Source organism: Scyliorhinus torazame, chromosome 3 (genome assembly GCF_047496885.1).
Source record: "Scyliorhinus torazame isolate Kashiwa2021f chromosome 3, sScyTor2.1, whole genome shotgun sequence".
Lineage (NCBI taxonomy): Eukaryota > Metazoa > Chordata > Chondrichthyes > Carcharhiniformes > Scyliorhinidae > Scyliorhinus > Scyliorhinus torazame.
This window is the reverse complement of record NC_092709.1, coordinates 233,826,767-233,843,708: the sequence shown is the minus strand read 5'-3', so window position 1 is coordinate 233,843,708 and position 16,942 is coordinate 233,826,767. Positions and strand designations below refer to the sequence as shown.

General features: G+C 49.2%; 1 protein-coding gene across 1 annotated transcript in view; it reads left to right on the top strand.

The window, feature by feature from the left end:
• The window catches only part of LOC140408989 (uncharacterized), a 112,661-nt gene that overhangs the window by 73,915 nt on the left and 21,804 nt on the right, over positions 1-16,942 (top strand). Inside the window, exon 5 of the mRNA XM_072496994.1 lies at positions 8,183-8,296. Coding sequence (XP_072353095.1) covers positions 8,183-8,296 — 114 coding nt within the window. The remainder of the gene's footprint in view (positions 1-8,182; positions 8,297-16,942) is intronic.

Genomic DNA, 16,942 nt, shown 5'->3' with positions numbered 1-16,942 from the left:
CAGGTAGATGAGGTGGTTAAGGCATATGTGATACCTGCCTTTATTGGACAAGGTATAGAATATAAGAGCAGGGAGGTGATGGAGCTGTGTAAACCCCACATTGGGCCACAGCTGGAGTACTGTTTGCAGTTCTGTTTGCTAAACTAGGAAGTATGTGTTTGCACCAGAAAGGGTGCAGAGAGATTCACCAGGATGTTGCCTGGGCTGGAGCATTTCAGTTACGAAGTAGAAAGGCTGGTTAGGCTGGGGTTCTCCTTAGAACAGGGAAGGCTGAAGGGGGACCTCATTGAGGTGTACAAAATTATGAAGTGGAGATGCCGGCGTTGGACTGGGGTGAGCACAGGAGGAAGGAGCAGTGCTCCGAAAGCTCGTGTTTGAAACAAACCTGTTGGACTTTAACCTGGTGTTGTAAGACTTCTTAAAATTATGAAGGACATAGGTAGGGTAGATAGGAAGGAACTTACCTGGTCAATAACCAGTGGGAATAGATTTAAGGTAAGGAGCAGGAGATTTAAAAGGGAATTATGGAAAAACTTTTTCACCCAGAGGATGGTAGGAATCTGGATCTCACTGAAGGGGTGGTAGAGACGGGAACCCCTACAACATTTTTAAGCATTTTGATTAACACTTGAAAAGCCATAACATACAAGGCTATGGACCAAGTGCTGGAAAATGGGGTTCAAATAGATAGATGTTTGATGGCTGGCATGGACTCAATGGGCTGAAGGGCCTCTTGCTGTGCTGCAAAACTCTATGACTATGACTTTGGCAGGAAAACAGGGTTCTATTGTCCGCTTGGCGCCTTGATGGTGGATATAATTGCCTGACGCACATTGTCGGGAATGCCATTTGCATACATTTAAATGTGATGAATACTCATTATAAAGCCTACTTGCCAGTATCGCCCCCACTCTGGATCAAGAGGTCATATTGGCCTCCAATTAGACCTACATATTTCATTTTTTTTTTAATAAACATTTTAATGAGGTATTTTTGGTACAGTGACAACATCAAAATAAACAGTATACATGAAACTATAAACATAGTGCAAAAGCCATTTACCTCTCGTACAGGTCCCACCCTTAATTGACCCCCTGCTCTAATCTAAACTATCCCCCCACCCCCGTCTGCTGACGATTAATTTCCCACAAAGAAGTCGACGAATGGTTGCCACCTCCGGGTGAACCCTAACATTGACCCTCTCAAGCGAACTTGGTTTTCTCCAAACAGAGATAGCTAGCTATGTCCGATAGCCAGGTCTCCGAGTTCGGGGGCTCTGAGTCCCTCCATGCTAATAGTATCCATCTCTGGGCTACCACGGAAGCAGAGGCGAGAACGTCTGCCTCTTTCTCCTCCTGGATTCCCGGGTCTTCTGACTCCCCGAAAATCGCCACCTCTGGACTCAGCGCCACTCTTGTTTTTAACACCGTGGACATAACGTCTGCAAACCCCTGCCAAAATCCCCTCAGCTTTGGACATATCCAAAACATGTGGACATGGTTCGCCCGTCCTCCCGCACATTTTGCACACCTGTCTTCCACCCCAAAGAATCTGCTCATCCGGGCCACTGTCATGTGAGCCCGGTGAACAAACTTAAATTGTATCAGGCTGAGCCTGGCACATGTTGCAGACGTGTTGACTCTACGCAACGCGTCTGCCCATAGACCATCCTCTATCTCACCTCCCAGCTCCTCCCCCAACTTGCGCTTCAGCTCCTCGGCCTGCGTCTCCTCTGACCCCATAAGCTCCTTATAAATGTCCGAGACGCTCCCTTCTCCTACCCACCCTCTGGAAACTACCCTGTCCTGAATCCCCCTTAGCGGTAGGAGCGGGAAGGTTGACACCTGTTTACAAAGGAAGTCCCGCACCTGCAGATACCTGAATTTGTTTCCTCTCGCCAACCCAAACTTTTCCTCCAACGCCCTCGTACTCAGAAAGCTCCCCTCTATGAACATATCCCCCATCCTCTCAATCCCCGCTCTTCACCATAACCGGAACCACCCGTCCATACACCCCAGGGCAAACTGGTGATTATCACAGATTGGGGCCCAGACCGCTGCTCCCACATGCTGACTCCACTGGCCCCAAACTCTCGGGGCCGCCACCACAACTGGACTGGTGGAGTACCGTGCTGGCGGGAACGGCAGAGGCGCAGTTACCAATGCCCCCAAACTGGTGCCCTTACATGAAGCCGCCTCCATACGCACCCATGCCGACAACTCCCCCACCACCCACTTCCTGATCATGGCTATATTAGCCGCCCAGTAATAGTTGCTAAAATTCGGCAGCGCCAGCCTGCCCTCTCCCCGACTCCGCTCAAGCATTACTTTCTTGCTCGCGGGGTCTTGCCGGCCCAGACGAAGCCCGTGATCACTCTGTTGACCCGCTTAAAAAAGGACCGCGGAATAAAGATGGGGAGACACTGAAATACAAATAGGAATCTTGGGAGGACCGTCATCTTCACCGTCTGCAACCGCCCAGCCAGAGACAACGGAAGCGCGTTCCACCTCCGAAAATCGTCCTTCATTTGGTCTACCAGCCGGGCCAGATTCAATTTATGCAGCCGGTCCCATTCCCATGCCACTTGAATGCCTAGATACCTAAAGCTTCCCTCTACTAACCTAAAGGGCAGCTCTCCCAGTCGCCTCTCCTGTCCCCTCGCCTGGACCACAAACATCTCACTCTTTCCCATATTAAGGGGTCTCGTCCACTGGTGTAGTCTAAAATAGTCGGATGTTCTCCTATTTGTCCGTACACTTGCCACAGGAGCCTGATACAGTAACCTGACCCAGTCAATAAAGCCCCGCCCAAATCCGAACCGTCCCAGTATTTCCCACAGATAGTCCCATTCTACCTGATCAAAAGCCTTTTCTGCATCCATTGCGATCACTACCTCCACTTCCCTACCTTCCGGGGGCATCAGGATCACATTTAACAGCCTTCTTACATTGGCCACCAACTGCCTGCCCTTAACAAACCCCATCTGGTCCTCCTCAATAATGTCCAGAACACAATCCTTGATCCTGGAGGACAAGATTTTGGCCAGCAACTTGGCATCTACATTCAACAGAGAGATCGGCCTGTAGGACCCACACAACTCCAGGTTCTTGTCCCGCTTACGAATCAGCAAAATCGTTGCCTGTGACATCGCCGGGGGCAACACCCCACTTTCCCTTGCCTCATTGAACATCCTCAACAACACCGGCCCCAATATCCCCGAGAACGTTTTATAAAATTCCACTGGGTACCCAGCCGGACCCGGGGCCTTACCTCCCTGCATGGCCTTCAAGCCCTCCACGATCTCTTCCAACCCCATTGGGGCCCCTAGCCCTTCTACCCACTCCCCGTCCACCTTTGGGAAATTCAGCCCCTCCAAGAAGTGCCTCATCCCCTCCGGCCCCGTAGGGGGTTCCGACCTGTGTAGCCTGCTGTAGAAATCCCAAAATGCCTTATTCACCCCTACTGAATCACCAACCAGGTTCCTATTTCAGACCTACGTATTTCATAACCACATAAAAGTGATTGCACCTGGTGACCAGCACTTCACCCATGACAGTGAAGTTTGTTGGCCTGCCCTTCAGCACGCAGTGCTCTTGGCACCTTGACTCAGCACCAGGCTTCGTAGGCAGCACTGCATCATTCTCCCGGGGTATTATAGGCAAGGCTCTACCTACCTGACCAATGGTAAAGCGGGAGTGCTGTCGAAGGAACCATAGGTTAAGGGAGGGGACAGAGGTAGAGGCAGACTAACAATGAAACACACAGTGCTGGAGCGTGGGGCCACGGGCAAGGGGGGGAGGGCCATACTGAGGGATGGCTGTGGTGTAGGAGCTCCAATCAGAACCTGGCAGCTCTGATTGTGCTGCTTGGCTGAATGAGCCTATCAGTAGGTAATACAGAACAACATCAGGCTCTGATTGGTGGACTCCCCTTTAGAGCAGGAAAACAGTGTACCGGACCTTGAGAGGTGGTGGAGACTTAGAGCAGTTCAGATGGATATCCTGATCATCTGGTATGAAGTTTCCGAACTTTCATTGAGTGAAGCAGCGCCTAGGTTTCTGACATTCGGCCCGGCATCCTGAGGCAAAAGTGAGGTCATTGATCTTACATTGGGGTGCGAACCAGTGAAGCCTTCAGTGAGGTGAGGAGGTGCTGGCCAGTGCCGTCGAGGAGAGCAGTGGGGCGAATCTTGACTTCCAGGCCAGAGCTGAGGACCAACCGAAGAAATATCAGAGGTCAGTCCAGGGCAGGCCAGATAAAGCCAGCACCCAGGCATCCATCCAGGAGCACATGCAGTCGTCGAGACTCAAGGCCTTGCCACCCAGGTGAGAGATGAGCAACCGGGAGGTGCGAGGGCCAGGTAAGGGGTGGCGCCGTGGTTTTCGGGGAGCGGTGGCCAGTGGGGCGACTCGACCAGAGGCCAGGGCTGCAAATGAGAGGGCTGGGTGGCAACTGGACCGGCAAGGGTGAGAGCAGAGGCCAGGCCAGATAGCTAGCAGTAGACAAGCAGCTAGCCAGGAGCACACGCAGTCGTCAAGGCTCGGGATCCGCCGGCCACCCAAGCGACAGGTGTGAGCAGTCGAGAGGTGTGAGGACTTTGTGGTTTTTGGGGAGCAGTGAGGCGACTTGACCAAAGGCCAGGTCTGTGAGTGAGAGCACTAGGCAGCAACCAGACTGACAAGGGTGAGAGGAGTAGCCAGACCAGATAGTCAGCAACAGCAGCAGCATGGCAGCCAGTGAGCCACCACCAGCACACCTGCGAGCATAGATCATCAAGGAGAGCAGGCCAGGGCTGAGGAGGGCAAAATGTATTTTCTTTCTGAAAATTCATATTTGTTCAAATCAAGACAGATCAGTCAAGAGACATTATGAATCTGGCAGTCAGAAATGCAGAAAGATGAAGGCGAAGCAAGAGGACGAAGCTAGCCAAGAAGACAGTTTGGCACTTTAAAAGGTTTGAAGTGCTGAGCAGTGTCCAAACTGCACATTCATCCTCAAGAACATCAACGTCCATGAAAAGCTTTGATGACTTGTCTGATGACTTTGACCTGCCGATCTCTGGAGACAATGCATCATTTGAAACACTTAATCAAGAAGAAGTGGACTCTGAAATGGGAATGAAACTACAAGATACTGTTCAAGCTCATTGTTCTGCAGCTGAAATGAGGGAAGAAACATTTTCTCATGGCCAAAATCTGTCCCACTGGGAATGATCGAACATTTTGTCATAAAGAGACCAGAGAACAGAGGCAATATACAAAATGTGAGAAAAGAGTTTGAAGTTTGAGGTCAAAAGCAGTTTAGAAGACTTAACAAGTTCCATTTTCTGAGGGTGAAGAGGCATGATGGGAAGGAAAAATTGGTTGATTTTTTTCAGAAACCTTTAAGTCTGTTATATTTGCAAATTATTCGCTGATCCTAGAAAAGGGAAACAATCATTTTTCGACGGGTACTCTAACTGGAGAAATATTGGAAGAGACTTTGCTGATTATGAAACTTCCAAAAGTCATATTACGGTTATGTGTGTGTCCATTCAAGGGTGTAAATTATCTGGAAAAATTAATTTTGAGGGAATGCTGAGATGTGTTGTTACCACAGTCAAACTGCTGACTTCTTTGGAGCTACTTCTAAGAGGATGTGATGAGTCATCAGTGTCAAGTTGAAGAGGTAATTTTTTAGCCTGCCTTGAATATCTCAGTGAATTTGATGAGCTTCTCAAAGAACATTTGAAAAGTTAGCAGTATTGTGGCTCAGGGAAGACCAACGTTTTCATGCACAGAACCTACGATGACTTCATCACTATGATGGCAGAGCAAGTGGCTGAGAAACCAATCCATTAATGAAGTAATCAATGTCAAATACTATTCCATAATAGTAGATTCAACACCAGGGGTGAAATTCTCCGGTATCGGCGCGATGTCCACCGGCTGGCGCCCAAAACGGCGCAAATCAGACGGGCATCGCGCCGCCCCAAAGGTGCGGAATGCTCCGCATCTTTGGGGGCCGAGCCCCAACATTGAGGGGCTAGGACGGCGGCGGACAAATTTCCGCCCCGCCAGCTGGCGGAAAAGGCCTTTGGTGCCCCGCCAGCTGGCGCGGAAATGACATCTGCGGGCGGCGCATGCGCGGGAGCGTCAGCGGCCGCTGACGGCATTCCCGGGCATGCGCAGTGGAGGGAGTCTCTTCTGCCTCCACCATGGTGGAGACCGTGGCGGAGGCGGAAGGGAAAGAGTGCCCCCACGGCACAGGCCCGCCCGCGGATCGGTGGGCCTCGATCGTGGGCCAGGCCAACGTGGGGGCACTCCCCGGGGCCAGATCGCCCCCCCAGGACCCCGGAGCCCGCCCGCGCCGCCTTGTCCCGCCGGTAAGGTAGGTGGTTTAATTTACGCCGGCGGGACAGGCATTTTAGCGGCAGGACTTTGGCCCACCCGGGCCGGAGAATCGAGCGGTGGGGCCCGCCAACCGGCGCGGCGCGATTCCCGCCCCCGCCGAATATCCGGTGCCGGAGACTTCGGCAACCGGCGGGGGCGGGATTCATGCCAGCCCCCGGCGATTCTCCGACCCGGCGGGGGGTCGGAGAATCTCGCCCCAGGTGTGAGTTATGTGGATCAATTAACATTAATTTTTAGATATGTGACCAGCGATGGTGAAGTTGTTGAGCGATTTCTTTGTTTTGTCCAGCTACAATCCCACACTTCTGAGTTCCTGGAGGCAACTGTTTTGGAAATCATTGCAAGTTTAGATTTGGCATCAAAAACTGTCATTTTTCATAGAATGTACAGTGCAGAAGAAGGCCATTTGGCCCATCGAGTCTGCACCGGCTCTTGGAAAGAGCACCCTACCCAGCCCACAACTCCACACTCCCCCCATTACCCAGTAACTCCACCCAACACTAAGGGCAATTTTGGACACTAAGACAATTTATCATGTCCAATACACCTGACCAGCACTTCTTTGGACTGTGGGAGGAGACCGGAGCACCCGGAGGAAACCCACGCACACACGGGGAGAACGTGCAAACTCCACACAGACAGTGACCCAAACCGGAATCGTACCTGGGACCCTGGAGCTGTGAAGCAATTGTGCTAACCACAACGCTACCGTGCAGAGCTTTGATAATGCTGCAAATATGGCAGGAAAATATTCAGGCCTACAAGCAAGACTGAACAATGCAAACCCCTGTGCATTATTCATCCCATGTTCCAGTCACCACCTCGAATTTAATCTGCAACACAACAGTTGAATCATATGATGCAGCGTACATTTTTTAAAATCTTGTTCAAAACTTGTATGCCTTTTTTTCGGTTTCTGTGCATCGGTAGGATGTGCTGCAATCATGCTTGGAGCAGACACATGGAAAACATTTGATGGTCAAAAGAATTAGGACACCAAGTGGTCCGTTCTTGCAGATGCTGTTTTAGCTTTGAGACTGAACTGCTGCCAATTTGATGACTCTGTTCTCTTACTCTGTGAGGACCTTATTGTTCTAGACTCCACCCTCAGCCTGGGACCTTTCCCTCCGATTGTGCACAAGCTTATCCTGCATAAAGACAGATGGAGGGAATGTGAACAGGATGTCAGCTAGGGCAGATAATAATAATGCCTGCCTTATGGGGGTGTTGAGTGGAGCCATGGACAGGATGAGGACACAAACCTCAGAGGATATGAGGCCAGATTGAGATATAAAGGTGAGTGTGAGAGAGTGTCTGGTGATGTCACTTGAATTGGCAGTGTGTGAATCCCTGTGGAATATCATCCTGCGATGGGGTTGTGAGTGTGGAAATTGACAGTGGTGACTTTGTTGAAAGGATAAGAACATTCATCTTCTCTCTTCACTGGATGGCTGACCTCTTCTGTAGTGTCTAGTCGCCAACCAATCAGCACCCTTTTCTCATGCAGTATAAATTTTTGTTTTCTTTCAAATTTGTTATTTTTGTGATTCAGTCCTGATGAATGCAAGGTGAAAGGTTTCACCATCCATCCTCCTTTTTCAGCAATACTCAAGTTCTCTATTACCAAACAACTCCTTGTTTATGATTTGGTTTGAAACAGTTTATTTTCATTGTTCTATATACAAATGCTCAATCTGACAGAGTACATGTAATGCACAATTTCTGACGACATAATGTTTGAATATCATTTCATTTGTTTAAGGACAATTTTGCTTTCTTTTCTTGGTTAGGGATGTGCTGACTGGAGCTGTGTTTGGTTGTATTGGTGGCGTAATCCTGATATACCTGTCCTATTCTTTTTATAAAAAGTGGAGAATGGATGAAAGACTACGAGAATTCTTAAGGTAAGGTGTGTTTAGTAAATTCAACAGACTATTGGTATACTTTTTAATTTGGAAACATTATGGATCATATTTTCTTGATAAAATCTCTTGAGATGAAAAAAGTCACTGTCGAGATATTTAACCTTTATTTCCAAAGATTAAGCACATTTTTGCATTGGGTCCCCATATTTTACTGTAGTCCTAGGTTTTCAATTAAAAAAAATTGGAGGAGCAATTATTCATTAAATAATGAGATCACCTGGAGAAACAAGTGGCCTCCTTACGAATGCTTGGCTGAGTACCAAAACTCACCTGAGTTTAATTTAGCAGGGGGTTTGTTTTCACATGCTGAAGTGGAGTGTTCACTTTGATTCATTGACATCTTTATGAGGTTATAATAAGTTATGCTTTCTTTGAGCTGTTTTTTGCAATGTTTGTATGTTTACTTGGACATGATTAAGAGGTATGAAGTGATACTGATACCTTAATTGTTCTGCCTGATAGACACTAGGATTGGAAGAGTGGCAGTTTATTTTTTCAAATGACTCCATGAAAAATTTGGGTGTTGGAGGTAGTAAGCGATGCTTACCCCGGTGATAGAACTGGCCAGGTTGTGAGTACAGAGTGCGTTCTCACTATCTGCACCCTTATCCCATGTCGGCGAAAATGCCTGTGAATGGGGCTAGGAATCCCTGCTTTGAATTTTGCCCCCATTTTTAAAGGCTTCTGGGGTTGGCCCGACTCCACAAAAATCCAGCCTTTCGCATCAAAAGTTAAATGTGATTGTTACTTCGGTTCAGTATTCTGTGCATAACTGTGCCATGAACCATTGGGAGTTCTCTGTAGGAGCTATTTTATTGCTAATGAACGTTGGCTTTATTGGAATAAACTAGCAGCTAGGAAAAAGAAACTGGTTGCCAAATATGTGGAGCGCAGGATAGGATATGCACACTGTCCATTGTGGGATGAGCTATAAGCCAAGCAGTTAGTGGAGAAAAGAGGGGAAGAAATGTCAATATTTGCCCCAAGAGTCAAATCAGCTGGTCTAGTTTTAGATATGAAGATGCGGTGAGGGAGATTCGGTGGTGGTCGGGAAAGGGGAATGTTTAAAGACAGATGACATTAGGTTTGCCTGTGTGAATTAGAAATTACAGCCTTTCAAGATGACTATTAATAACAGTTTCCGCCATCTAATGCCACATTCTTAATGGCATTTCAATGCAGTAGTAGTTAAGCTGCATTCTCTGCTTAATGGGTATGTATTTTGAGCAGCTGTTGACAATTATAAAGCCTAGTGATAATGAATGAGTTATGGACATTAGGAAGTAATAAGTTCAGTCTGCCTGTTTGATGGGCAGACAAAATGTATGATCTGAAATGAAAAGTCAAAGAATCTGCCGGATCTATTTCTTTACCAATTTAATTTAAGTAATAGATGTGAATAGCAAATTGAATTATTTGTGAAATGCATTGTATTCTATTGGGATAATTAATGTTACTTTTTAAAATGAGTTATTAATGCACCAGAAAAGAACAGCCAGAAATTCATACATGTGTGCAACAAAGGTTGTGGCAAATGCCTGTGCCAAAACCGTGACAACAAAGGTCCAAATGTTAGAGTCAGAGATGCAAATTTTTATTCACTGGTGGCTGGTATCAATTGCACACGGATTATAGGATTGAGGGAATTTTGTGTATTTTTTCATGTTTTTAGCTTATTTAACTTTTCAACTTTGAAATTACACCATGTGCATATGGTATGACCACCTGAAATGTGTGCATCAAATGTTTTTTTCTTATGCCTCAATAGAGACATCGACCTATTTACTTTAGAAAAAGTTTCATTTGAAATAAAATGCTCACATAGTACCATTCACAGTGTAATTTCAAGATCAGCTACTGAAATTTGACATATGGGGCGAAATTCTCCCGAAACGGCGCGATGTCCGCCGACTGGCGCCCAAAACGGCGCCAATCAGACGGGCATCGCGCCGCCCCAAAGGTGCGGAATGCTCCGCATCTTTGGGGGCCGAGCCCCAACATTGAGGGGCTAGGCCGACGCCGGAGGAATTTCCGCCCCGCCAGCTGGCGGAAACGGCCTTTGTTGCCCCGCCAGCTGGCGCGGAAATGACATCTCGGGGCGGCGCATGCGCGGGTGCGTCAGCGGCCGCTGACAGTTTCCCACGCATGCGCAGTGGAGGAGGGAGTCTCTTCCGCCTCCGCCATGGTGGAGACCGTGGCGGAGGCGGAAGAGAAAGAGTGCCCCCACGGCACAGGCCCGCCCGCGGATCGGTGGGCCCCGATCGTGGGCCAGGCCACCGTGGGGGCACCCCCCCCGGGGCCAGATCGCCCCGCGCCCCCCCCCAGGACCCCAGAGCCCGCCCACGCCGCCTTGTCCTGCCGGTAAGGTAGGTGATTTAATTTACGCCGGCGGGACAGGCAATTTATCGGCGGGACTTCGGCCCATCCAGGCCGGAGAATCGAGCGGTGGGGCCCGCCAACCGGCGCGGCGCGATTCCCGCCCCCGCCGAATATCCGGTGCCGGAGACTTCGGCAACCGGCGGGGGCGGGATTCATGCCAGCCCCCGGCGATTCTCCGCCCATGGTACCCAACTAAAATTACCACATTACTTTCGGGAAACTGGAATTCTGTGTGCAGTAAGCCCAGATTGACTGTCCGGGAACAAAGTAGATCAAATGGCACATCGGCAGCAGAGAATATTTAAATATGACGTGGATAAGGCACATTCCAACCAGGAGTAAGCATGTGCATCAAAGTAGGGTTTTATGAATAGACAAAGGCTGAGATTTTCTGATCCTGCACTGATTCCTGCCCTGGGTGGGATGGAAAATTGGACGGACCAGCCAAATGTCCGTTGACTCTCGGCAAAAATATATCCCAGTAAGGAAGGAAGATTCTAAGAGAGGGACAAACCAACCATGGCCAAACAAGGATGTCAAGGCGAGTGTGAAGTTGAAAGAAAAGACAAAAGTGAGAGCCCAGAAGATTGGGATAAATTCAGAATCCAGCAAAGGAGGACTAAAAAGATAATAAAGAGAGAGAAAATAAACTACCAGGGCAAACCCGCGAGGAATATAAAAACTGGCAATAAGAGCTTCTTTGACTATATAAAAAGGAAGAGAGAGGTCAAAGTGAACAGAGGCCCTTAGAAAATGAATCTGGGGGGATAGTTGTCGTAACTAAAGCACGTGGGATTGGGGAAATGTATTGAGGTGGATAGAAAACTGGTTGACAGAGAGGAAACACAGGGTAGGGATTAATGGGTCCTTTTCAAATTGGCAGGCAGTAACCAGTGGGGTACCACAGGGATTGGTCCTGGGACCCCAGCTATTCACAATATATATTAATGATTTGGATGAGGGAACAAAATGTAACATCTCAAAGTTTGCAGAGGATACCAAATTAGGTGGGAGGGTGAATTGTGACGAGGATGCAGGGATCCTACAGCAAGATCTGGACAGGTTGGGTGAGTGGGCAAACCAATGGCAGATGCAGTATAATTTGGATAAGTGTGAGGTTATTCATTTTGGAAGCAAAAACAGGAAGGCAGATTACTACCTGAATGGTTGTAAATTGGGAGAGGGGAGTGTGCAGCGGGACCTGGGTGTCCTTGTGCACCATTTGCTGAAGGTAAGCATGCAGGTGCAACAGGCGGTAAAGAAGGCTATTGGGATGTTGGCCTTCATTGCAAGAGGTTTCGAGTATAGAAGCAGGGATGTGTTGCTGCAATTGTACAGGGCCTTGGTGAGGCCACACTTGGAGTATTGTATGCAGTTTTGGTCTCCTTCTCTGAGGAAGGATGTTCTTGCTCTCGAGGGAGTGCAGTGAAGGTTTACCAGACTGATTCCAGGATGGTGGGACTGTCATATGAGGAGAGATTGACTAGGTTGGGATTGTTCTCATTGGAGTTCAGAAGAATGAGGGGGGATCTCATAGAGACTTATAAAATTCTAACAGGACTAGACAGGATAGATACAGGGAAGATGTTACCAATGATAGGTGTGTCCAGAACCAGGGGTCACAGCCTGAGGATGAAGGGTAAACCATTTCAGACAGAAATAAGGAGACACTTCTTCACACAAAGAGGGGTGAGCCTGTGGAATTCATTACCACAGCAAGTAGTTAATGCTAAAACTTTGAATATATTCAAGAGGCGGCTGGATATTGCACTTGGGGAGAATGGGATCAAAGGCTATGGGGAGAAAGCAGGATTAGGCTATTGAGTTGGATGATCAGCCATGATCGTGATGAATGGCGGAGCAGGCTCGAAGGGCCAATAGGCCTCCTCCTGCTCCTATCTTCTATGTACCTATGTATGTAACACAGAGATAACAGAGGAGTTAAACAGATATTTTACTAGACTTCATAGTGGAAGATACTTTGAACACCCAACACTAAAGAATATGGCAGAGCAATTAAATCCCATCACCATCACTAGAGATGATGTGGAGATGCCGGCGTTGGACTGGAGTGAGCACAGTGAGAAGTCTTACAACACCAGGTTAAAGTCCAACAGGTTTGTTTCAAATCACTAGCTTTCGGAGCACTGCTCCTTCCTCAGGTGAATGAACCAACTCTTCATTCACCTGAGGAAAGAGCTGTGCTCTGAAAGCTAGTGATTTGAAACAAACCTGTTGGGCTTTAACCTGGTGTTGTAAGACTTCTTACATCACTAGAGAAGTAGTGTTAGACAAACTAATGGAGCTAAAGACAGATATGTCCCCTGATGGCTTGCATCTTCGCGTTCTAAGAGAAGAGATAGTGGGTAGCGACAGGTATGGATCGAGTGGTTTGGGACCTGTTTGTGGGGGGCCGCTTTGTGAGCTTAGAGGATCTGGTGGAGGAATATGAACTGCCCAATGGGAAGGGGTTCAGATACTTACAGGTTCGGGACTTTGTCAGGAAGCAGGTGCCGTCCTTTCCCGGTTTGCCGCCCCCGGGGCTGCAGGATAAGGTGATATCGGGGGAAGGACTGGGTGAGGGTAAGGGGGGCGATTCTCCAATATTGAGCCCAAGTGTGTTCACGACGGTGCGAACCGGGCCTGGGAACGACAGATTCTGGCCCCCATAGGGGCCCCCAAATGGGCGCTGCGCGGGGAATTTCTTACGCACGCCGGCCCCGACTCAACAGAGGGTACGTGTTCAGGGGCCGGCCGTGCCAGAAAGTAGACTCGGGGGTAGGGGGGAGAGGCCGGCCCGCCGATCGGTGGCCCCGATCGCGGGCCAGACCCCATCGGAGGCCCCCCCACTGGTGAAGAAGACCCTATCCCCCCCCCCCCCCACAGGCCGCCCCCCCCCCGACCATTCGCGCAGAGTTCCCGCCGGCAGCGACCAGGGGTGAACGGTGCCGGCGGGACTGTCGTATCGGCGCAGCTCCTCAACCCATTCTGGCCGGAGAATCGGGGGCCCCGCTGATTCTAGCAGCCGGCGCCGCGCCAAACGCGCCGGCGCAAATGGGCGGAGAATCGCGCGCCAGCGTCGGGGCGTTGTGGCGCGGTTGCGGCGATTCTCTGGCCCGGCTCGGGGCTCAGAGAATCGCCCCAAGGTGTCCAAGATTTATAAGGAGCTGATGGACTGGGAAGGAGGCCCGATAGATTATCATCATAGAATCATAGAATTTACAGTGCAGAAGGAGGCCATTCGGCCCATCGAGTCTGCACTGGCTCTTGGAAAGAGCACCCTACCCAAGGTCAACACCGCCACCCTATCACCATAACCCAGTAACCCCACCCAACACTAAGGGCAATTCTGGACACTAAGGGCAATTTATCATGGCCAATCCACCTAACCTGCACATCTTTGGACTGTGGGAGGAAACCGGAGCACCCGGAGGAAACCCACGCACACACGGGGAGGATGTGCAGACTCCGCACCGACAGTGGCCCAAGCCGGAATCGAACCTGGGACCCTGGAGCTGTGAAGCAATTGTGCTATCCACAAGGCTACCGTGCTGCCCCTATCAGGGGCAGCCCCTGATAGGGAAGTCAAATGGAAATGGGACGTGAAATGGGAGAAGAAATGGAGCTAAGAGGAGGCCCTGAGGAGGGTGAATGCGTCCTCATGGTGTGAGCTGCCCAGCCTTATCCAGTTCAAGGTAGATCATAGGGTACACATGATGGTAGCTAGGATAAGTAGGTTTTTTGTGGGGGTAGTGGATAGGTGTGGGTGGTGTGTGGGGAAGCCCATGAACCATGTCCACATGTTTTGGGCATGTCTGAAACTGGAGGAGTTTTGACAATGGTTCGCGGACGTGATGTCCGAGTGCTGAAGGTGAAGGTGGTCCCGAGTCCAGAAGTGGCGATATTAGGAGTGTTGGAAGATCCAGGAACGCAGCGGCGAGAACGGCTAATGACCTGGCCTTTGCCTCTCAGATAGCCCGGAGATGGATTTTGCTTGGGTGGAGGGACCCAGTGCCACCGAAACCGGGGATGTGGTTGAGCGACCTGGTGGATTTCCAAAGGTTGAAGAAAATCAAGTTAATCTAGAGGGGGTCTGTCAATGGATTTGTCCTGAGGTGGAAGCCGTTCATTGACTTCTTCAAGGAGGATTGAGGTATCAGCAGGGGGAGAGGGGGAAGGCAGGACGGGAGGAGGAGAATGGCAATGGGTTTGGGGCGTTGGTTAGCTAGTTATTTATTATGATCTTGTTTATTTTTACTCTTGTTTTTTGATTGTATTTGCTGTTTAAACAAATGCCTTAAAAATATTTTTAAAGAAAGAAGTTGGAGGAGTTCTGGGGTGAAGGTGGCTCCGCATCCGTAGTGGCAATATTTAGAGTTTCGGAAGAGCTGGGAGTTCAGGTGGGGAGAGAGGCTGACGTGATGGCCTTTGTCTCCCTGATAGCCTGGAGGTGGATATTGTTAGGGTGGCGGGACCCGGAGCCATCGTATGGGTGAGCGACTTGGTGGAGTTTCTATTAGAGGTGCAAATGAGGGGTCCTTCTAGACAGTGGAGGTTGTTCATCAACTTCTTTAAAGAGTGATAAAATGTTGGAGGGGCGATGTATGGGGGGGGGGGGGGGTGGTTCTTGTCGGGGAGGTTTCTTTAATTACTATATTTAGAAAATGGGGCAGAGGAAGTGGGTTGGGATGGAGGAGCTTGGGTATCTGGAGTGTGGTTTGTGAAGGATATTTACTGCTGCTATGTTTCTTTTTTTCTGTATATAATTGAAAATGCCTCGAATAAAAATATTTAAGAAAGAGAAATGGGAGCGTCTAGGGCCAGAGGCCATAGTCTCAGAATAAAGAGGTGCCAATTTAAGACTGAAATGAGGAGGAATTTCTTCTCTCAGAGGATTGCAACTACTTGCTACCGAGAGCTGTGGGGTAGTCCTTGCATATATTTAAGGCTGAGATAGATTCTTGATCAGTAAGGGAATCAAGGATTACGGGGAAAGAGCTGGGAAGTGGACGTGAGAACTGTTGAATCAGTCATGAAATAGCGGTCAGGCTCGAGGGGCCGAACTGCCTACTCCTGATCCTATTTTCATGGTTTTAGGGATTTTGGCAAGAATTTCCGTTCTGATGGCGAGCGGAAATTTCCGGTTCAACAACAAGTGGAACCAGAAAAGAAAATCCCAGCCACAAATATTAGAACCAAAATGAAATTAAGGAGGCATATAATATGGGGTAAGAAAGAGAAGAGGAACTATACGCCCAAAACATAAAAGGGAAGCTAAAAATGAGACCAGAAACGTTGAGAAGGAAGTATCAAAGAAGATTGACTGCAGGACAAATACGAATAAGGGCTATTCTAAGCAAAGAGGTAAAAGACCAGCTAAAGAACAAGTAAGATCACTTGGAGATTAAGCAGATTCATGTACACGATAGCAAGAAAATAGTGGAGATACTTTTTTTTAAAACGCATTTTATTACAAGCTTGTATCAAAGTAGGTTAGAGCAAATAAACACCCGGGAACCATACTTCCCAACGATCAGCTGTACAGTTTGTACAGATTTTTCTCTTCTTTCACCGCCCCCCCCTCCCCATCACCCACCCCCCTGCGACGAACAGCTCCTCAAACACGGTCACACACATCCCCCACCTTTTCTTAAACTCTCCTGCTGAGCCCCTTAACAGATACTTTATCTTCTCTCGCTGCAGGAAGTCATACAGGTCACCCAACCAAGCTGCTACCCCCGGTGGCGTTGCCGACCGCCACTCCAGCAAAATTTGTCGCCTTGCAATCCGAGATGCGATGGCCATGACAACGGCCTTCCTCCTCTCCATGAGCTCCGGCTTCTTCGAAACCCCAAATATTGGCACCAATGGGTCCGGGTCCAGCTCCTCCTCTGCTATCCTGGCAACCCCAAAACATGTGCGCCTGATTCGCTGGCCTCCGCTCACATCTCTCACACTCATCTGCTACCCCCTGAAAGAACCCACCCAATCTCGCCCGAGTCATATGCACCCTATGCACCACCTTAAACTGTATTCGGCTCATCCTTGCACAAGAGGAGGTCCCGTTTACCCTTCGCAGTGCCTCACTCCATACTCTCCAATTGCTCTCCATTCCCAACTCCGCTTCCCATTTCTCCTTGATCACCACCCGCTCGCCTCCCTGCTCCCCCAGCCACTTATATACATCCCCAATTCTTCCCTCCCCTTCCACATCCGTAAGCAGCAGTCGCTCCAGCAGGGTGTATC